This window comes from Myxine glutinosa, chromosome 7 (genome assembly GCF_964187855.1).
Source record: "Myxine glutinosa chromosome 7, kmMyxGlut1.1, whole genome shotgun sequence".
Taxonomy (NCBI): Eukaryota; Metazoa; Chordata; class Myxini; order Myxiniformes; family Myxinidae; genus Myxine; species Myxine glutinosa.
In genome coordinates, this window is record NC_136267.1 from 87,601,084 (window position 1) to 87,624,202 (window position 23,119).

At 43.5% G+C, this 23,119-nt stretch overlaps 1 protein-coding gene across 1 annotated transcript in view; it reads right to left on the reverse strand.

Annotated features, from left to right (window-relative positions):
* OLA1 (Obg like ATPase 1) overlaps positions 1 to 23,119 on the reverse strand; it is a 143,305-nt gene that overhangs the window by 59,466 nt on the left and 60,720 nt on the right. Inside the window, exons 5-6 of the mRNA XM_068122652.2 lie at positions 21,462 to 21,637; positions 801 to 881 (exon numbers count right to left, since the gene is read on the reverse strand). Coding sequence (XP_067978753.1) covers positions 801 to 881; positions 21,462 to 21,637 — 257 coding nt within the window. The remainder of the gene's footprint in view (positions 1 to 800; positions 882 to 21,461; positions 21,638 to 23,119) is intronic.

Here is a 23,119-nt window from a genome sequence, read left to right on the forward strand (position 1 = left end):
CAAAAGGCTTTGGTGTGATGCATGTTAGGAGTCGAGAGCGTTTGAAAGGCAATACACAAAGAGCATTTGGATGTGTTGGAATCGGGAAGACTGTGGTGTCTCTATCTGCGCCAGGAAAAACATTTGCTTCACAACGTGCAACTGCCTCAACACATGACATTCTTTGTCATGCAAACAGCTGGAACGAACCTCATTACAACGAAACCAGAATGAAAACTTGCGCACAAATCATGGCAAGGAAGCCCAATATGAAACACTCAAAAGGGTCAACAGTGGTTATACGGATCCAGTGCGTGTACGGCATTGACCAAGTCATGATATAATGCAACAAAGCATACCAGGTAAAAAAAAAAAAGATGCTCGTTCATAGGTGTAAACACCAGCCGACGACCGACACGCATATCGCAAAACCCCATTCACCATCAGTAATCAAAAGGTCTTGATGAACATTGCACTACTTTGCTTAACAATATGGGCAGTTACGACACAATATTAATGTTAATACTTGGTATCTTCAAAGCAAGGAGCACAGTTTGCACTTTCAAAGCTCTGTTTATTTTAAAGAATGCTCACTTGTATTATGTTTTGATATCGTTTTAAACCTAACGTGAGATGGCTTTGAGCCATTGTCTCTCTCGCAGTATATGAAGCTTTTGGCCTCTACTGCATCCTGAACTATCATTTCCCTATACCATCCTATTGTCTCATTGGACAATCTCTCCACATCGATAAAATAATCCAACTTAATAATATTTACCAACCAGACAAACTGACGGTAAGAAACTGTCAAACTTGCTCACCTCCTTTTCATTCCAGTCGTTGTAGAATCGGATGTGCTTTTTCTGTTCTAACAACCAATTTTGCACCTTGCAGATGATGTCCTGCAAAAAAAAATAATAAAGAAAAGAAGATCGAATAAACATTTGGGGTCAAAACATGCGCACACGTACCTATCTTCCAGGACAAACTCCATGTAGATGCTTCATTAGTTCTAGTCTTACACCGCGCTCAGGCCTAATGCTCATGCCATGGATGTTGGCGTTTGTAACGTTAAGTGTTTGTTATGAGTACTATGCAAGCACCAAAAATGTATTTTAATCTTTGCCCATCAATCTGAGGATCCTGGAGTAGTTTGCATGTGCCAGAAAATATATGCACGACGAGGATAGAAAGGAGACATGAATGTACATTTACATGAAAAACAAATACAGTGGAAGTCACCAAGCAAATCAATGCCGTGTATGGGATTCAATGTTTCATCAACCCGAGGTCGTCAGAGGGATGCTAATCGCCATGGGAAGCAAAAAAAAGCCGACCTTTCGGGAACGAGTACTTCTTCAGAGCAAAAGCAAAGCACAGGACGTCAGCTTTAGTTTGCTTTCCATGGCGCTCAGCACAACTTTGACAACCCTGCGATGGTAAAACACATTGTTTGAATTGTCCGCAGACGGAGATCGAAACGTGTCTTCACGACGTTTCGCATTCATCCATATGGAATTCAAAGCTGGACTCCCAACATGAGCTATGTGCTCATACAGCAAGCCCACAAAAACGAAATAAACAAATGAAACCACCAGCCATTCGACTTTTCCGATAAAAGAAGAGGCAAAAGCGGTTGCTCTAAAGTTCTTGAGTCACCAACCAATGACCACCTTTGGAGGCCATTTTTCCCCGCAGAGCAGGGGTTGGCCATTTTCGGGCACCGTGGTCCCCTTTTTGAAGCAATGTTTTATGGCCGGATGCCCTTCCTGCCGCCAACCCTATTAGTCGCTGAGTCACCAACCAATGCATGAGCATTTTAAACAGAGGTTTGATTTGGAACTAACCCCGTAATATAAACGGCAACATCACTACAAAACTGCTCCAGCTCAATGAGGAGGAGAGGTCAGCAACCTGGATTTCCACCCACCTATGGATGGCTCTCTTATCCTTACCTCCTCTTCCACACAAATAATAAACCGGGGCACTATTAGGATTTTCCCCACAATCCACGGTATTGAGCGAGACATGACCGTGCTGTGTGCACATTCAATGCTCATTACATTACCAAGGGTGCTCTGAACCCCCTGTAGGAAATGTCGAATGTGAGCGCTTCCCAGTCCATGTGCCCCATCAATTCACGCCTCTCCGCCTCGCCACCGGCACAGAGAACAGCCGGAGCCTCGGACCGGGCGGCACCATCGGAGGCGGCGACCTTTCATGTCTCCGGCGTGCTGCGCCGCAGGGAGCGTGGGCCGCGAGCACTTGGAGGCGTTTAACGAACACACCGCGGCCTAACGAGGAGCTTGCATAAGCAGGGGCTGAGGGTCAGGCCTCAGCCAGCAAGGCAAGTGAGACACGTGAGCCGTCGCAAATAAGGCAAAGGCCCAATGCCGCGTCCTTCCCATCCTCTACCATTTCACCTCCCAATGATTTTCTTTTTTTTTTGCTGTACGCCAGACTATTACCTGTTGAAGAAATTGGGAAACGCAAACTTCGATTCACTTTAAATAGTTCATGTAAAAATTCCTCAAAATAAGTTACTAAAGATTTGAGGCAAACAAAACTATATTTGGCAATAAAAAAGTAAATCGTAAAAGTGGGGGATTTTTAGCGGAGTTCAAAGCTTAAAACTAAGGGCAGGCAATGAAAAATACCTAAATTTCGAGAACACCTGTAGTTTCTCTCTTCCACCTTAGATAAACAACCAGGTGACATTGCACAAACCTGGGGGTGTTCAATCTCGAAATTGAGCGAAACAATTTTGCCTTCGCCCTCTTTTGAAGCTTTGAACAATAGCATAACCGGTCATATGACTGATCAGCTGACATTTAGCATCAAAATAAAGAGAATTTGAAGGTAAAAATGAGGTAAAGAGAAAGGTAAAAATGTAGGAAATGGATGTCTTTCAAAGGATCATGAATAGGGCCTGAAAATTAACAGTTAGAGAACCAGAGAACTCAGCATGGAAGAATATGACAGATGAAAATCCCATAAAATGATCCCCAAAGAAGTCAAATTGTCAAAACCCCTCCCCACCCTCCCCTACCCGACCCTACCCTACCGGCCCGTATGCCCTTGGTAACAAATACAGCCAATTATGTAATGCCCAATCCGACCTGACATTTTAATCATAACCGTAAGCATGGCACGTCTCTCAGCTTTCAATAAACGGCATGGCCTTGACAACATAATAAAAGACAACATAATTAAAGATATGCTAATTTGGTTATGAAATTAAAATGTCTTTTTTCAAACTGCAACTGATCTTGTTAGGTAATGCACCATTGATTAATAGTCACTGAAAAAGTCCCTGAATCATGTGGCATTTTGAGACATCGTTCAAACGTTCTCCCTACGATGCACAAAATATTCCAATTCCAAACAAAGGCAGAGGGAGAGAAAAGAAGAGGGCCCGAGTCTGCCTCACACCCCCATATACTTCAGGAACTCACAGGGAAGGGGAAGGGGGGATTAGAGCAGAATGATAGACTTCTCCCACCCCCCCCCCCCCCCCCTCCTCCCCCCAAGCCCTCTCCCTCCCACAGATCTCCCGATGTCCCTGCTCTCAAATGTTGTGTTTGTGTGCTTCCCCTTCTCTCCCCATCTTGTCTACCGCTCCCCATATATATACTTTGTGTGTCTGTTTTGATTTTTTGTGTGGTAAATGTTAGCTCTTGGGAATCCTTGTATCCGATTGATAGAGGGCTGCATCATTGAGCATGCCATCTTTTCAAAAGGATCACACTGGATGTCATAAACCCTTTATTTGTACACAAGACAAGCCTTTGGCCTAACAACAGGGTAAAGTAGCAAGTTATCCTCGTAGTTGAGGTTGGATCACCCTGTGGTGTACCCTAAAAAATAAAAATAAACTCCAATAACTTACCTTGAGAACTTAAGCATCTCCTGAGGCCTTTTTGTAAAGGTTTACGATGGCGTTGTGAAACAAGACTTATAGTTTGGTGCTCAAAACAATTAAAGGATTTGTTCAATTACAGATAACTAGATGAGAAAGTTACAGCTCTCGTATATTCTTGTAGGACCCGTTGGAGTGAAATGTGAATGCAATTAGGCGGGACATATCCCAAGGCTATTGTGGTCATAATAATGAAATACTGTACTATACTTTATGTCCGCAAAGACAATGTCTTTAGAAGTGTTTTCAGTAGATATGGCACTTCTGTCTGACCCCAGTGTAGCTCTAAGCTCACTGTAGGTGGCAGCACAGTGCTGATATGACTGTGTGACTGGAGGCACGACTGGAGCCATGGTGACCCGAGGGCACGGTCGGAAGTATGGTGATATGTCTGGAGTAATGGTGCTGATACATGGTGAAGCGGTTGGAGGGACAGTTAAATGATTGGAGGCATGGTGATGGGGCTGGAGGCACGGTTATGTGGCTGGAGGGACGGTGCTGCTACACGGCGACATGGTTGGAAGGGGGGCTGGAGGCATGGCACTGTGGTTCAGGAACAGTTACACAACCCCAGCTTTGAGTACACATAGATAGTGAAAGCAATCTGCATTATGTACAAGTGTAAGTTTTACACCAGACGAATCATTTCCCACCACGAGGTAAAGTACTGTATGCCATCACAGCAAAAACAGCCAGATTTTGCACCGACATTTGAGTACAAACATTGTGTGTCATCTTAGTGTAGGATCCATTGGCTGTGTTTTGCTGTGCGGGTCACACAGCAAGCACATCTTGCAAATTTCAGGTGCATGGTGCCGTGCTCATGATTTCGTATTTTTGAAATGCTCTTCTGTGCGATGCGACACCAAAGATAGAATGCCTTTAGCTTCCACAGCTTTGCTGCAGCATGTCATCAGCATGACAGTGTTCAGTCTAGAGACTGGAGAAATACAAAACCATAACATTGTTAAGGAACACTGCGATGGTGTTGGGCTTTGGTATTAGATGGTTCAAGGTATAAATCGACAGCACTTTCACCACATATACTGATCGACATAGGTTTTCAAAAAAGGAGAGACAACAGATATGCACAATTCGGCAAAAGCCAAATAATAAATAGAAGCACTTTAAAAAACCGAGATAATCAATCAATTTTGAGGCAAAATGTGGAATTCCACGAATTGGTGGAATTGTGGCATTGATTGAGTCTGAAAAATGAATTACAAAGTAAGTATACAGGAGCCTCTCCATGCCACCAACCACATCACATCTGGTTTTGCAGACAGCACCTGTGTCAGGCCAACAGATGTGTCATTGTGGACACATCTGTTGTGTCCCAATTCTCCCAATTATCAGCAAAGTCATGGAATCCATCATTGCTTCTGATATGAAATCTTTCCTCTTCTCCAATGGCTTGATCTCTGATCATCAATTTGGTTTCAGACCAGGTCACTCTACTCTGGACATGCTGCTTCTGCTGTCTCAACAATGGATGGAGGTCCTCAATGCCAAACAGGAAATTAGAGCTGTCTCCCTCGACATATCACGTGCCTTCGACACGGTCTGGCACCCCGCTCTGCTCACCAAACTCTCCTCCTTTGGTATCCATGGAAATCTCCACGCATGGCTGGCGGACTTCCTCTCTAGTCGTCGTCAACGTGTGGCCCTGAATGGGTTTCTCTCATCTCCTCTTCCTGTTCAGGCTGGAGTTCCCCAAGGCAGTGTTCTGGGCCCCGTGCTTTTTCTGGTCTTCATCAATGATCTCTCTGACTCTCTCGAAAATCCTCTCTATCTCTTTGCTGATGACTCCACTCTCTGCCGCTCCATTCCTCTTCCCTCAGATCGGCAGTCTGCTGCCTCCTCACTCTCTGAAGACCTGGACAAAATCACAGACTGGTCAAACAAGTGGAACATGTCTTTCAATCCTGACAAATCTCACACTCTTACTATGTCTCTCCGAAAAGATCGACTGGACAACCCTCCCATCTACTTTCTCAACAATCCTCTCCAAGAAGTTCTGTCGCTCAAGATTTTGGGTCTCACTATCTGCCATGATCTTTCTTGGGAAAACCACATTTCCAAGCTGGCCTCCAAAGCCAGTCGCCGACTGGGCATCCTCCGTCGTGCGAAGTCCTTCCTCGGCACACCTGAGCTCCTCACCACATACAAGGCTTTCATCCGCAGCTCAATGGAATACTGTTCTCCCCTATGGGCCGGTGCTCCTGCCTCACACCTAGCTCGGCTTCACGCTGTTGAAACCAAAGCTTTCAGAATTATTGGAATCTCCCGCGATGAAGCTATCTCTGAGGGCCTTTCACTCACTCACCGCAGGCAGGTAGGTGGTCTTTCTGTCTTCTACCGACTCCTCTCCGGCCTTGCTCCCCCAGCTCTCTCTGTGCTCTGTCCCCCAAATATTCCTACAGGTCGCACAAGATCTGCCAGCAACCCTCTGATGGTTAAACTGCCGAAATCTCGGCTCTCCGCTCACCTTCACTCTTTCATTCCTCTTTTCTCCCGCCTCTGGAACAAACTCCCTCACTCCCTTCAATCCCACTCCTCCCTCCAGGTCTTTAAAACAGCTGTTCACCACCATCTCTTATCTTCCCCCATCCAAAACCTTGATCTTTTCTACCCCCGCTAATTCACCCCAGATCCACCTTGTTTGAAATTCCAACTTCTTTCCTGGAAGTCCTGGCAGTGTCCATATGTTTTATACCTCTCCCACTGCCCCCTTCCCACGCCCCCCCCCCCCAAAGCCCTCGCCCTCTCTCAGATCTCTCGATGTCTCCATGTCTCTCGGTCCCTGCTCTCAAATGTTGTGTTTGTGTCCTTCCCCCTCTCTCCCCATCTTGTCTACCGCTCCCTATGTTATATGTTTTATGTGTCGGTTTGTCTTTCTGTGTGTTCATGTGATTAATGTTCGCTCTTTCACGAGCGTCGATATTGTATACAAAAAAAAAAAAAAAAAAAAAAAAAAAAAAAAAATGTGTCGATGGCAGGTTTGTCAGCTCAGAGAAAAAGGGAGTAACAATGCAACAAACCAACTGAACTCTGGTGGTGAAACAAAACCTGTTTGGTCCCCATTAGTGGGGCAAATTAGCATAACAATTGTGCATTTTGTGAGGAAAGCACCAAATTTGGCACACTAGTAGACTATCATATTATGAAAAGATCTGGATATTTGGCCATCTCAGATTCAGAGATTTGATTTTTGCAAGATTTCGATTCGATTGGGATCGAAGAGAACACCTTCTTCGTCTTCTGTACAGTGAGGTTGCCAGCCCTGAATTCTCTGGCTACATCTGGGTGCTTCATTGGGAGTGCAACCATGTCCCTCAGGTGAACAGGGACCCACCTGGCATAGTGTGTGTGGTCTAAGGCATGGAACCATGGGACCAGTTCCGTCAGGGCATCAAGGTACATCGTGAATGAAGCCTGCCGCAGAGAACGCATGTAGACCAGTACCAACATCTCTAGTTCCAGCACAGTTGCCCAGTACTGAAAGTTGGGAATGTCTTCTCCTCTCTGGTGACAACATTCTTCAAACTCAGGCAGGTCTTCTGCATCATCAGCATATGTCATACAGTGGCGTTCATACGCACAGTGTTGCAGGATGTGCAGTGCCGCTGCAGTGATTTGATGAGCTCTTCTTGTGCGGGTGATGTGGGCAGCTCGCAGGAAGGAGTCGGCCGTCCCTGGCGTTGCAATCTCAGCTTGCAAATCTGCAAAATCTGCAAATCTTGCAAAAATCAAATCTCTGAATCTGAGATGGCCCAATATCCAGATCTTTTCATAATATGATAGTCTACTAGTGTGCCAAATTTTGTGCTTTCCTCACAAAATGCTCAATTGTTATGCTATATTTAGCTTAGCTGCCGGACTACATGACCAATCAAACTTTGGAGAGCACCACACGCATGACAGTCGGTTACAAAAATCCAATGAGAAAACAGCGCAGCGAGATCCAAAAGGGCCTCACACAAAGATTATCTCACTCGGGAGAGTGCATACAGCACTCGGTAGAGCGTATACCTCCGCCAGGCTGAAGAGTTTACGTTTTGTACCCCACCGATAGGTCGGATCTGTATTTGAACCTAAACCAAAATCAAATCGGCTTGTTCTTGTCAACGAACCAACTCATCCACCAAGTTTTATCATAAGTCGTCCACAACTTTTTGAAATATCATGCTGTACTGTATATTGTTTTTGGCTCCATCTCTCAAAGGTGAAGAATCACTTAAAATTTTAAAATTTTCACATCCAGATCTTCCCCAAAATCGAATCGATGCATCTTTGTCACACACCCAACCGGATGGAAAATGGTGATTTTTCATATGAAAATTGATGATTTTGAAAGTTTTACCTTGAATTGACCTTTAAGCTCAAAAATAGTTGGTTTTCCTATTTAGTGACAATATACAAATGCTGTTAAAATTTCAAGTCAATCGGATAAAAATTGATGATTTTGGAAGTTTGACCATGAGTTGACCTTTGACCATTTGACCTCAAAAAGTTGGTTTTCCTAATTTAGTGACAATATACAAATGCTGTTCAATTTTCAAGTCAATCGGATTTAAAATGGCGATTTTAGAAATTTTACCTCCACATGTCCTTTGATGACAACTTGGTGAAGTTTCATGACCATCGGTTTAGAATTGTGAACTGTAGGCGAGTGACAAACATACAAACAGATAGACAGAATGAAAAATCGGTCAGAGACCGAGGACTTGCCGGAATGTACTTTTTTATCGGCCATTCTGGACAAATATGGCGGCCAAACCACGTGACCGATGACGTCATCATTAACATATTTTATTCCCCATGGAGAGTTCTTTACAATGAGCCATGTCTCAATTTTTTCTATTTGGCACTTTTGGAGATATGGAGGTACTACTTTTTTTCGGTTTTTTCAAGATGGCGGCCGAACCACGTGACATATGACATCATCATTAACATATTTTATTCCCCATGGAGAGTTCTTTACAATGAGCCATGGCTCAATTTTTTCTATTCGGCACTTTCGGAGATATGGAGGTGCAACGTTTTTCGGTTTTTCCAAGATGGCGGCCGAACCACGTGACTGATGACGTCATCATTAACATATTTTATTCCCCATGGAGAGTTCTTTACATTGAGCCATGTCTCAATTTTTTCTGTTCAGCACTTTTGGAGATTTTGTGGTGCAAAGTTTTGCCGTTTTTCCAAGATGGCGGCCGAAGCACGTGACTGATGACGTCATCATTAACATATTTTATTCCCCATGGAGTTCTTTACAATGAGCCATGTCTCAATTTTTTCTGTTCAGCACTTTTGGAGATATAGTGGTGCAAATTTTTGCCGTTTTTCCAAGATGGCGGCCGACCACGTGACATATGACGTCATCATTAACATATTTTATTCCCCATGGAGAGTTCTTTACAATGAGCCATGTCTCAATTTTTTCTGTTCAGTACTTTCGGAGATATAGAGGTGCAAAGGTTTTCGGTTTTTCCAAGATGGCGGCCGAACCACGTCACCGATGACGTCATCAATTGGGCACAGTCTATTCCAGGGCAAGACCAATATGTGTGCAAAGCTTGGCGATTCTCCGTGCAACGGTGTAGACGCAGTGCTGCAAACAGACAGACAGACAGACAGACAGACAGAAAAATTTTCCGGCAAGTAACGAACAGATCAACATACTTGCCGGAATCTTTTCCGGCAAGTAACAAACGAATAGATCAACATACTTGCCGGAATCTTTTCCGGCAAGTAACAAACGAACAGATCAACATACTTGCCGGAATTTTTTTCCGGCAAGTAACAAACGAACAGATCAACATACTTGCCGGAATCTTTTCCGGCAAGTAACAAACGAACAGATCAACATACTTGCCGGAATTTTTTTCCGGCAAGTAACAAACGAACAGATCAACATACTTGCCGGAATTTTTCCCGGCAAGTAACAAACAGACAGAACCACAAACGCAACCAACCAATATACTTGAAAAATCTTCGATTTTGCAAGCAACTAGACAGACCGACATATGACGTCGTCATAACAAGGAAGATGTCGTGCAGAACATGATACGAGCAAAATCCCTAAAACAAATTTGACCTTAAAAATAATTGGTGGTTGAATTAAAAGTCCAAATATACTCTTTAAAATATCGTTTTTGCAAATCCTCTCCAAATTCAATCAGAATCAAAGTCAATCAGATGAAAATTGATGATTTTAGAAATGTTACCTAAGTTCTTGACCTTTGTTACATGTTGATCTCAAAAATAATTGGTTATGGAATTCGATGACCAAATATGCAAATTCTCTTTAAATTTCAAGTCAATCGGATGAAAATTGAGGATTTTAGAAATCGACGTTGTTGATTGACCTTTGGCCTATGTTGTCATTTTGACCTCAAAATCAATAGGGTTCTTCTTTATGACCCACTGCACCGCTTGGTGAAGTTTTGTGAAGATCGGTTTTAAATTGTGATCTGTAGGCGATAGACATATGGACAAACAGGGGCAAAAACAACCTCGATCCACATTTGTGGTTCGTGGGCCCGTGGCGGAGGTAATAATCATCCCCACACCCCCATAATAATAATAGTTGATTAAAATTTTCTTCCTGCTGCAAAGATGAATGACATTTATAAGGGATCTCCATGATTAAACACCTTTTCAAAGATACAATAAGCAACGGGTGGGAAAGGGGAGGGGTCATAGAGTATCAATGGGTGCACTATTAAGGGTATGTGAAGGGACGGGAGAGGGCTCACAGAGTGTGTGAAGGGTACACGAAGGGAAAGGAGTTACAGGATATGGGTACGCTAAGGGGGGAGGGGGAGTGGGGAGGAGGTGTGACAGGGTGCAGGTAAGGTATGGGGGGGGGGGGGGACAGTTTACAGGTATGCAAAGGGAGGCGGTTACTCTGCCAAGGTTAACATGTAACACAACATGTTTCAATGATCGACCAAAAGTATTGTCAAAATGTGCATGTCACAAAACTGTTGTCAAAAAAATCAAAATTGTTAGCAAAATCAACTAACCACAGATGATGACAAGAACCAAATGATGGAACACATCAGATAAATTACAGAACTCACCAAGCTGCCACCCACATGCACAAACCATTACAAGCAACTTCCAACAGGCTCTATATTGGCCTGTCCAGGTCTCATTTCCAAACTTTGACAACTCCACCAAACAGATGTTGCTGTACTTTACAAACTCGAACTGTTGCCGTTTTCACAAATACACCACCAGTTGCACCACATGGCACAGGCTTTTCACCAGCATTTGCAGAACAAACGATCTGTCATGATGGGAAGCAAATACAAAGCAAGATCTCTATGACGTCCAGCGGTCCACCAGCGCACCGCCCAGCAGTGGAATCCGATGAAGGCTGCACAACTCTCGGGCAGAGAAATCTGACATGTGCAGCAATTGCCATCTCGCTGCCTACTCGGAAACTCCCATTAACAAACACTAGAGCGATGACAAACGACAGAGTCCATCAGCTGTCCATGCCATCCAGCAGGAACGCGGCTCATTATTAAAATACAGTCGTGGCCAAAAGTATTGGCACCCTTGCCATTTTTTCGAATAACTCACAATTTCTCTAAAAATACGTTTAACTTGACAAAAGTATTTGGTCTCCACAATTCTTTATTTCACTGTTAATATTACAGAACCTTTGTTTTTGATTCAGAACTTAATATATCCTTTTAAATCATAAAATAAATGGCATTGACAAAATTATTAACACCGTAGAATTTATATTTGGTAGCACAGCCTTTGGCCAAAATAACTGCAGTGAAGCACTTCCTATAGCCCATGAATAAGCTTCCTGCACCTCTCTACTGGCAGTTTGGCCCACTCTTCCTGTGAAAACTGCTCCAGTTCTCCCAGATTTGAAGGGTGCCTTCTCCCAACTGCTGCTTTCAGATCTCCCCACATGTGTTCAATGGGATTTAGATCTGGAATCATTGCTGACCACTTCAGAACAGTCCAGCTTTTTGTCTTGAACCATTCCTGGGTGTTTTATGAAGTGTGTTTGGGGTCATTGTCCTGCTGCAGGATCCATGACCTTCGACTGAGACCTAGCTTTCTGACACTGGGTTGAACATTGCGCTCCAAAATGCCTTGGTAATCTCCTGATTTCCAGTGCCAGAGTTCCAGTACCACAAAACCACTGAATTATATCGGTTATGGATGAAAGTATGGATGATCTGTCTGGGGGACAGAGCCCAGAGAGAGCTGGAGGAGCAAGGCCGGAGAGGAGTCGGTAGAAGACAGAAAGACCACCAACCTGCCTGCAGTGAGTAAGTGAAAGGCCCTCGGAGGTCGCTTCATCACGGGAGATTCCAATGATTGAATGCTTTGGTTTCAACAGCGTGAAGACGAGCTAGGTGTGAGGCAGGAGCACCAGCCCAGAGGGGAGAGCAGTATTCCATTGAGCTGTGGATGAAAGCCTTGTATGTGGTGAGGAGCTCAGGTGTGCCAAGGAAGGACTTCGCACGATGGAGGATGCCCAGTCGGCATTGGCTGGCTTTGGAGGCCAGCCCACTGGCTTTGGAGGCCAGATTTTAAATGTGGTTTTCCCAGGAAAGATCATGGCAGATAGTGAGACCCAAAAGCTTGAGTGACAGAACTTCTTGGAGAGGATTATTCAGAAAGTGGATGGGAGGGTTGTCCAGTCGGTGTTTTCGGAGAGACATCGTAAGAGTGTGAGATTTGTCAGGATTGAAAGACATGTTCCACTTGTTTGCCCAGTCAGTGATTTTGTCCAGGTCTGCAGAGAGTGAGGAGGCTGCAGACTGCCGATCTGAGGGATGAGGAATGGAGCGGCATAGAGTGGAGTCATCAGCAAAGAGATAGAGAGGATTTTCAAGAGAGTCGGAGAGATCATTGATGAAGACCAGAAAAAGCACGGGGCCCAGAACACTGCCTTGGGGAACTCCAGCCTGAACAGGAAGAGGAGATGAGAGAAACCCATTCAGGGCCACACGTTGACTACGACTAGAGAGGAAGTCCGCCAGCCATGCGTGGAGATTTCCATGGATACCAAAGGAGGAGAGTTTGGTGAGCAGAGCGGGGTGCCAGACCATATCGAAGGCACGTGATATGTCGAGGGAGACAGCTCTAATTTCCTGTTTGGCATTGAGGACCTCCATCCATTGTTGAGACAGCAGAAGCAGCATGTCCAGAGTAGAGTGACCTGGTCTGAAACCAAATTGATGATCAGAGATCAAGCCATTGGAGAAGAGGAAAGATTTCATATCGGAAGCAATGATGGATTCCATGACTTTGCTGATAATTGGGGGAAGGCTGATTGGTCTGTAGATGCTAGGATCTGTTTTTGCACCTTTTTTGTGTAAAGCGGTGATGTTGGCTGATTTCCAAGCAGATGGCAGTTGACCTTGAGCAAAAGGGAGGGTGAAGAGAACAGAGAGAGGGAGTGAAAGAGCGGAAGAACAGGATTTTAGGACCCGTGGGCTGATGCCGTCAGGTCCAGTTGCAGAATCAGAGTTGAGGGTTGACAAAAACTTTTCCACCTTGTCAGGAGGAAAGGACACAGAGTCCAGGAGCAGCTGGGTACGACTGGGTACGGTGGGTACAGAGAGGGATGGGTTTGGGACACAAGATTTAGAGGCAAACACAGAGTTGAGGCATTCAGCTTTTTCACGTGCGGAGTCAGCTGTGTCGCCGTTTGAGGTAAGGGAGGGGTTTGGAGGGGGAACAAACACCAGAAACAGATTTGACCAGACGCCACCAGGATTTGGAAGAGGGAGACAGATAAGAGAGTTTGGTCTTGAGAACGGAGAGATATTGTTTCCTGGCTCTCCTGAGGGTGGACACGCACTTGTTTCTGGCTTTGTGAAAGGAAATGAGATTTCCTTCCGTTGGATTTTCTTTCCAGGAGACGAAGGCAAGTTGTTTCTGGGCAACAGCCTGTGTTCCTTTCTTTGAATGCTTAATTTTGTTTTCTGTAAACATAGAGATGACGTGCTTTTCCACAAAGCTCTAATTTGGTCTCATCTGTCCACAGGACATTCTCCCAGAAGAATTTTGGCTTGTTCAGGTGTGTTTTTGCAAACTCCAATCAGGCTTTCTCAGCCTGGGTCTCCTACCATAGAACCCCCTCTCATTGAGTTGGTGACGGATGGAGCAAGTTCAAGCTGTCATACCTTGTGTCTGAAGGTCAGCTTGAAACTGTTCGGTCGTTGATCGAGGTGCTTTCTCCACCATTCGAACAATCTATTGCTGCAATCTTCAATCAGGTTTTCTCTTGCGGCCATGTCCAGGGAGGTTGGCTCCAGTGCCATGGTCCTTAAACTTCCTGATAACATTGCGTACGGTAGGCAAAGGAACAGCAAAGTCTCTGGAGATGGACTTGTAGTCATGAAATTGTCCATGCTTGGCTACAATCTTGTGTCTGACCTCCTCAGACAATTCTCTGGTTTTCTTTCTTTTCTCCATGCTCATTGCGGTGCACACAATGACACAAAACAGCAGAATGACTCCTTTTCTCTATTCAAACTGGTTGAATTGGTGATTTTTATATTGCAGGCACCTGCAACTCACCACAGGTGAGTTCAATTCCAAAGTAAAGGAGAATCAACTTCTTGAAAGCTAATTATTTCTAACAATTTCTAAAAGGTGCCAATAATATTGTTTGGGTTATTTTCGGATTTCTATGTGGAATAAGCTAAGATTTAGTAATTTTTTAAGCCTTTTTTGTTTTGTTCCCCTGCAAACCAAATAAATACATACGTATGTGGATACCAAAATATTTTTTATTTCGACAATTTTCTGGAAGAAATGGTGCATTATTTGAAAAAAGTTCAGGGTGCCAATATTTTTGGCCACGACTGTATATCCCACAGACTACATGCAACATTAAACCGATACTGTTTACAAGCTGCACAGTGTTGTGGCCCCACATGAAAAGTACTTCACGCTTGGCTGCTCATAACAGTATATCAACTAGCGTCTGGACCAAAAATCAAAATTCAAAAACAAAAAATAAACAAAGACAAAGAACAAAACACCAGTTATTTCGAAAGTTTTTGGAATCTAATTTGAGGCAAGAAAGCTAGTTGGCATTAAACGAGGAAGCATCAGATGGCTCTCCAAAACATGTTAGAGAAAAACAACACCATGGAGGATTTGGCTTGCCTTCTGCAAGAAGAGCATGTGTCAAGCTTCATGCAACTTCAACAATGTATTTCTTGCAACACACGCAGAGGTAAAGCAATGCTCATGTATATTGTATATACTCAAAACCAAACCGCCCACCCTCTCCCACCAGCCACCAACAGCAGCATCAATCCAAAGTAAACATATTCCAAAATTATTCAGAACCTTTTCCACATCGCCTCACTTGTCACGATTACCATAAGGGGACACCTGACAATGCATGTGTTTTGGAGTCGCTCAATCCTCAGCTGTTTGAAACCAAACCAAAATTATCCCAAATATACTTACAAGGTGACAGCCGGTACAAAAAAAATAAGGATTACCGAAAGAAAATTACATCATTCCCTCTATATTTCGAGTTTACAGGTGGCAAATGGAAGATTTCGCAACGAACATCCCTCCGTGAAATTTTGTTTAAAAAGAGCTTGTCAGGCAAAAAGAGCTTATGCACCTACAAACATCATATGCAGGACGAGGACATGAGTAAACCAATTACAAGCAAGCGAGTAAACAAAGGCCAAATACATGTAGTAAATGGGATTTGAACCGAGGCTGCATGCATCAGATGGAGCAACAAAAAGGATGATATTTACCTTCTCTTCCTCATCTGAATATAAAAACCCAGATAAAACTCACCAACTACCGATGTGCGTAAGAGCACATTTGGAATATTTTCCTTTCATATTATACAGGTACAAAGACAGAGTGGAAAAGCTTTAATATTCCCAGCTCTTAAAAGATGCACTTTGTTTTCTTTACAGGAGCGATGCACGTCGAGGAGAAACGCAAACCGACGGTGAGACAATCATCAAGGGAATTAACCACCAGGAAAATAGGAGAGGAGGAAACTGAAACTGGCAAGTAATATGGTCGAGTTAGGAAGGGTTAATGGGGACAATGGACAGAGAGAGAGAAAGAGAGAGCAGAAAGAGAGAGAGAGAGACAGAGAGAAAAGAAAAGAAGAGAAGAGAAGAGAAGAGAAGAGAAGAAGCAGAGAGAGAGAGAGAAAGAGAGAGAGAGAGAGAAAGAGAGAGAGAAAGAGAGAGAGAAAGAGAGAGAGAGAGAAAGAGAGAGAGAAAGAGAGAGAGAGAGAGAGAAAGAGAGAGAGAAAGAGAGAGAGAGAGAGAGAGAGAAAGAGAGAGAGAGAGAAAGAGAGAGAGAGAGAGAAATGCTGGCAAATTGATCATATAGTCAGGTTCACTATGTTTTTTCGTTCAAAATCATGGTAGATTAGCAAACCTATACATTTTTGGAAACGTTATTACATGGAAAATCTGAAAATCAATGTTTACATTTGCCAATTCCGACCAATTCGATTCGACCAATTCGACCAATTCGACCAATCGACCAATTCCATTCGACCAATTCGACCAATCGTTTTGATCGACCATTCGACCGATTCGATTCGATTCATCGAATTCGATTCGATTCGACCGATTCGATTCGACCATTCGACTTGCCAATCAATTTGACCGACCTTTGCTTGTGTGGAACGGACTGTGAAAACGATGCGGACTATATTGTCGGATATGACACACAGGACAGTGATGACGAACTCTAAATGGCATATTCTGTAATCGTGTATGTTTGATGCCATTGACTGCCTGTGTATATTTTGTCACTGACTGCCTGTGTAGATGTGAAGTTATACTGACTGCATGTGTATATATGATTTTGCTGACTGCCTGTGTATGTTTGGTGATATGAATTATTGTGACACATTTTGATGTTATTAACTGCCTGTACAAAATGATAACATGTATTTGATTATGCAACTTATCGCGAATATAAAGACAGTATTTTGCAATTCAAAACCTTTGATTCGTGTCTTACCATTCCCCATAGCACTAATTTGATACTTTCATTGGATTCCTTGTCCCTGAAAATATAGGTTTAGTATATATTTTTAAAGTTTTTAGGGTAATTAGAGGCAGAAATAGAACAAAATATGTATTTTACAGTGGCCATTTTGAAAATCCAAAATGGCCGCCATACAGGTATCTCTCCAAATGTAAACATTGATTTTTAGTTTCCTTATGCTATAACCTTTCCAAAAATGTATAGGTTTGCTAATCTACCATGATTTTGAACGAAATATAATTTATTGACATAGTGAACCTGACTAATAGAAAACAGCAAGGCCACCAACCTGCTTGAGATGTGAGAGCAACATACCTTGTGTTTTGTGGCCTCATCACTGGATATTCCAATACTGCTGAGACCTTTACATTCCACGGAATACAGAAGAGACAGGTGTAATGCTGGGGCACCAGCCAATAAGGGATTTTTTTTAAATCCCTTTTTAAGGCCATTTTCCCTGCTGGAGAAGGGGTTAGCCTTGCGAGTACCATGACAATCATCATGGTTCCCTTTTTGAGGCAATGTTTTTATGGCCAGATGCCCTTCCTGATACCAACCCTTTAGTCGCCTCTTACAACACGCATGGATACGGTGTACCTATTCTAAACCGAGGCACACACCGGCATCAATAAGGGATAATAGTAGTAATAATAATAATAATAATAATAATAATAATAATAATATTCATCATTTTATTTATGTAGCGCCTTTTGCCTTTGGATAGAAGACGCTGAAAAAGATGAGAAAAAGGTGATGTGAGGGTTGGGGGGAGGATAAAAGTAAAAAATGGAAGTGCTGCCTATGAGGCACTCAGCCCACAATGCACTGCATAAAACATCCATCCTTTTTGACAATTTTAGATTATAGAAGGACAACAGAGGAGATTTGAGACAACAATGGAGACGATGGTCCTGGTTTGCAAGCACAGAGAAATCTCTTCACTTACACAGACTAGGGAGTCCAGCATTTTTCTTCTTCTCCAAATCAACTTGTGTGATTACATCTCCATGATAACATCACCTGGACGCTTGTGTACAGACCGAAAATCTGCATGCCCAACAGAAGGCTGGCAGCTAAAAGCCATATGGCCAACATCGGGGTTCAGGTGAGAGAGAGAGAGAGAGAGAGAGAGAGAGAGAGAGAGAGAGAGAGAGAGAGAGAGAGAGAGAGAGAGAGAGAGAGAGAGAGAGTGCGGGTTTTGAAAACGGTTCAGCCGGTGGTGTTAGACTGGGATAGAAGGAAGAGGGAGAGCAGAAACAGAAGTACTTCCATGTTTATAAGCCCACAGACTGAAAACGTCATCCCACCTGTGTCAAACCTGCACCATTGCAAACCTTTCATGTTGAACGGGAATGGGGCGTTGAGTGAGGAGGAGGAGGAAGTGATGCCTCATGCAAAGGCTGCTAGAATAGTCCATAGGTGGGCGATGGCACTCCTTGAGCTATGGGCAGGGCCTTGTAGAGCAAGTAGCTCTGGTTTTCCAAAGACATGGATTGAGGAAGGATGCCCAGTCTGCTACTCGGTTTGGAGCCCAGCTTAGCAAATATGGTCAGCCTAGGGAAGGTCTTGGCTGATGGTGAGGCTAGAAAGTTCAGGAGACTGAACCTCTTCCAGTGGATGACCAAGGAAATAGATAAATGGGTTTGTTTGTCGATCGTACCTGAGAGATAGGATGCAACAGATTTTCTAGGATTGAAGGACATGTTCTATTTATCAGAACAGAGTCTAATAATATCCAGGTTCGTGCAGGGAGACGCAACTGCTCTCCACCTAGCAGAGGGATGGTGTACTGTATGAGACAATGTCGAGTCATCTGCAAAAAATAAGAGCGGGTTTTCCACAGCATAGGAGGGATTATTTATATAGATGAGGAAGAAAACGACTCAAAACACTGCCTTGGGGAACTTTGGCCTCCACTGGGAGAGGAGATGGTTCCATTGATGACAACACATTGACTGCATAAGTGGCGGAAGTCAGAAATCCAGGAGTGATGGTGGCCTTATATGCCAGAGTCGAAGCGTTTTCCAAGCAAAACAAAATGCTAGATTGTGTGGAACGTCCGTGATAAGTCCAGGGAGATGGGCCCAACCTCTTGTTTGAGAATGAAGGCCTCCAACTATTGCTGAGAGAGGAGCACAACCACATCCAGAGTTTAGTGACTTGGACCGAATCCAAACTAATGGTCAGAGATCAGATTGTATGAAAACAGGAAAGATTTGACTTTGCTTGTAATTGGAAGCAAGCTCACTGGCCTATACCTGGTAGGGTCTATTTTTGCATCTTTCTTGTGGACATGAGATGGTTAAACTCCTAAAGTTATTCCTGGTTAAACTCCTAAAATCCAGGCTGAATGCTCTTTTCTTCCATCTGTGGAACCACCTTCAAGAGGATGGTTCTATCTCGCTCTTCTCTTCAGGGCTTCAAGTAGTTGGTGCACCATCATCCCATGCCATCTCCCAACACTTTCTGCCCCCATTAACCTTACGTAACCCAACCCTCTAACTTGCAGGTTATTTTGTTTCCTCCTGTCCTTCTCATCCCCCTTTCCTGTTCATTCATTCATTCCCTTGATCGTTTTGTCCAACTGTCCCCCGCTGCCTGACTGTCAGTTAATTGCCTTTTTGCCTCTGATATCCATTATTCACGATCGTGTATGCATGCCTATGTATGCATGCATGGAGATGGAAGGATAGCCTAGATGAGAGGTATGCACACATGCCTCTGCGCTGTCTATGCGGGATTTTGATCCTGATCCAGATATAAATTGTCATTCTGGTTTTTAGCAGGAAGGGCCATTAAATATGTGTGCCATCCCTCAGATGGACCTCAAACTAGGCAAACCGTCTGCCAGTATTAGTTGGTGGACGTTAAAGATCCCATGGTGTCCTTTGTGAAGAGCAGGCAAGTCATCACCAACACCCGAAACAAATTACAAATTCCCATCACAGACAGCCGAATATCTGGCTGCAGCAACCAGAAGGCAAATGGCATGAGCCAAAAACGTTTCCAGCAGACCCCACTTGCATTGGTGGGAATGTTTAGGGCCATTAAATGAAGGAAACATTGAATAAACAAACACACACCACACACTAAAACTATGTAGGCCTACCAAACATGTCCATTGCCATCGAAACACTAGTTGATCTGGAAAAAGATCAGAAACTGTTCATTCCTCTAGAACATGACCTTAATCCCTGCAGTCCGAAGTCACACACTCTCAAGCTTTGCCTGGAAAAAAAAAACCCTGAGAATTCTGCAACTTGATGGCTGGATTAATTTCTGGCAGAAGAAGTTTTTCAGACTCGCTGATCTCACTGTCAATTGACTATTCTTTCAAACTCAAAGAAAATTATTACAAACCTAATATGAACAATATGGTTGACAACTGACGACAACTGTAGGTTGCTGTCAGGGTAACATAACAAAGGTAGTAAGATAACAGCATGTTTATGAAACTTACGATTCATTCTGCAGCACATAACGATAAGAAATTGGATCAAGTACTGGAAATACTCATTTGAAATGAGCCGTTGTGCTGATTACTCAATCAGCATCAGCTGGCAATAGCCCGAGTTGGATTTACCTCTTCTCTTATACGAAGTTGTTCAATGTTAATGTCTCTTTACATCAGAAATCAAAATGACTTCTAATGAGTTGAAAAGACTTTTGGTTAGGCAGAACAAATGCATTCTGATAACACCTTGTTTTCAAGTCAAGAGATTCAAACAAACAGAATTTTCAAAAATGGTGCAGTGTGATGTATAACTATACAATTGCTGTGATGATACATGATTGCCATCCAAATCAATAAAGCTTAAATTGACTCAAATAAAATATATGCATTTTAGACTTGGAAAATTCCTCAACTTTAACAAAGTAGTTGGTGATTTGGTGGCTGGCTTTGGGGACCAAGCTCCATTCGCCATTGGGTGGCCAGTTTTGGGGATCAGCTCAATTGGCATTTGGGTGGCCGGTCTTGGGGACAAAGCTCAATTTACGATTGGGTGGCCGATTTTGGGGGCCAAGCCAGACTCGGTAGGAGGTTTTGGGGACCCAAGCCCAACTCAGTGGGAGGTTTTGGGGACCCAAGCCCGACTCGGTGGGAGGTTTTGGGGAGCAACCCTAACTTGGTGGGAGGTTTTGGGGAGCAAGCCCGACTCATTGGGAGGTTTTGGGGAGCAAGCCCGACTCATTGGGAGGTTTTGGGGAGCAAGCCCGACTCTGTGGGAGGTTTTTGGGGAGCACGCCCGACATGGTAGGAGGTTTTGGGGAGCAAGCCAAACTCAGTGGGAGGTTTTGGGGAGCAAGCCAAACTCAGTGGGAGGTTTTGAAAAGCAAGCCCGACTAGGTGGATGGTTTTGAGATAAAGATGGATTCAGTAGCTGTTTTTGAGAATAACCTGGTTTCGGTACCCGGCTTTGAGAATAACTTCGATTCAATACCCGGTTTCAAGAATAACTTGGAATAGGTAGCCCATTGAGATCAAATTTGATTTGGCAGCCAGTTTTGAGGTTGGACTCACATATTCTGGCTTTAGTTTCTTGTCTCCTCCACGAATCGCAACCTTCTCGAGTCTGTCCATAATGGAAAGGATGAGCTCCTCATCCTTGAGTCGCAGTTCTTCATGGATTATCTCGATATCTCGTATGGGATTCACCTCCCCTTCCACATGGACAATGTCCTCATCCTCGAATGCTCCTGAAAACAGTGAAGGAACATGGGGAGGGTAGGGGTGGGGGGGGCAGAGGCAATAAACCACTCAGAATAACTATGGCCGCTTAATTGACACTCCCAAGCATTCCTTGTGATATTTGAATTCAAGCACACTACATTTTACACCACATGTTTATCCATAATCTACCAAAGGAAGTCTTATTTTCGTGAAAATGTGGGGCATTCAAAACGTTTTGTTGAACGAGATATCTAAAATATTCCCAACAATGCCACAAAAGAAAGCAATGCTGTATCTCATTTTTCAAATTTCATGCACGAACGAACTCTCCCTTTCCCCGCCGACCCCCAAAAAGTTATGTTCTGCATAAAACATTATGTTCTGAATAAGCTGCTCGACTAGTACAGTATTATACAGGTACATGAAAAGAAAATTACGATCTTCATCTCTACGACTTCACTGGAGGTGACATCCCCATCACACTTAGCACAGCATGGAAATATCAAATGTCTTTGTTTAAAGTCCTCATGTTTTCACTATCAATACGAATCTCTTTATAATACAAAGTAAAGGACATGAGACATTAACATCACTTTTTATAAAGGCACTTCTCCATCTTCATGGATCAAATAAAGCAAATTGGACATATGTGAAATTGATTACATGAGTACTACTAGCGTGCATGAAACACCCCGTTTTAGAAAAATATTCTCATATTGATCTAGTCATACATTTTTTGGTTACACGAGCCCAATACATCATTTCTGTAAAATATTTCGGATTTTCAATTTTGTTTAGACTACCCACCAAGATAGGGTAAAAATCGGGTACCCCCACTAATAGGTTGCTTTGGCTAAATGTGATATTTTTTGAATTTTATAAAGGCAAGACCACTTTCTTGTAGTAATTCAAGGTGACCGATTCCAAAAATGGCCTCTAAAAGTTGGTGGGATCAAAATTGAAAAACATCTAGTTCCATTTTTTTGAATATTTGGTAATCAGTTGACCAACAAACCAAAAAAAAAAGAATGCTTTTTCAAAAATTTTATTATTCTCTCTTCAAAACGACAAATTTTCGTTATTTTCTCTTCAATCACTATCATTATTTCTGCTGGCTGCCACCTCACTGTCGTCTGCCAACAAAATGAGACGAGCAGCACCAATTTTCTGCACCTTCCACTTGTGCCGTTCTTCCTCAGCCTGCTCACGAACCTGACGACAGTGCACTTTCTGTGACAGGACCTTATCGTGCGTGCTGAAAGATGCTATGCTGTCAGTCATCATCGACTGCAAGAACAGGCGATTCTCCGGGTTCGTGACCATCTGCTTAACATTGGCCGGCCACAACCTGCAAGGTCACATCCAGTCATTGTTCCATGACCTGCATCATGGCGAGCCTGGCTGGGGTTGATCTACGCGCAGTCTGGATCATCTGACAGTTGGCGTCCAGAAGATGATCGAGTAAGATGCACGCCTTGTGGTCAGAGACCGTGGGTACGTCGGCCTTC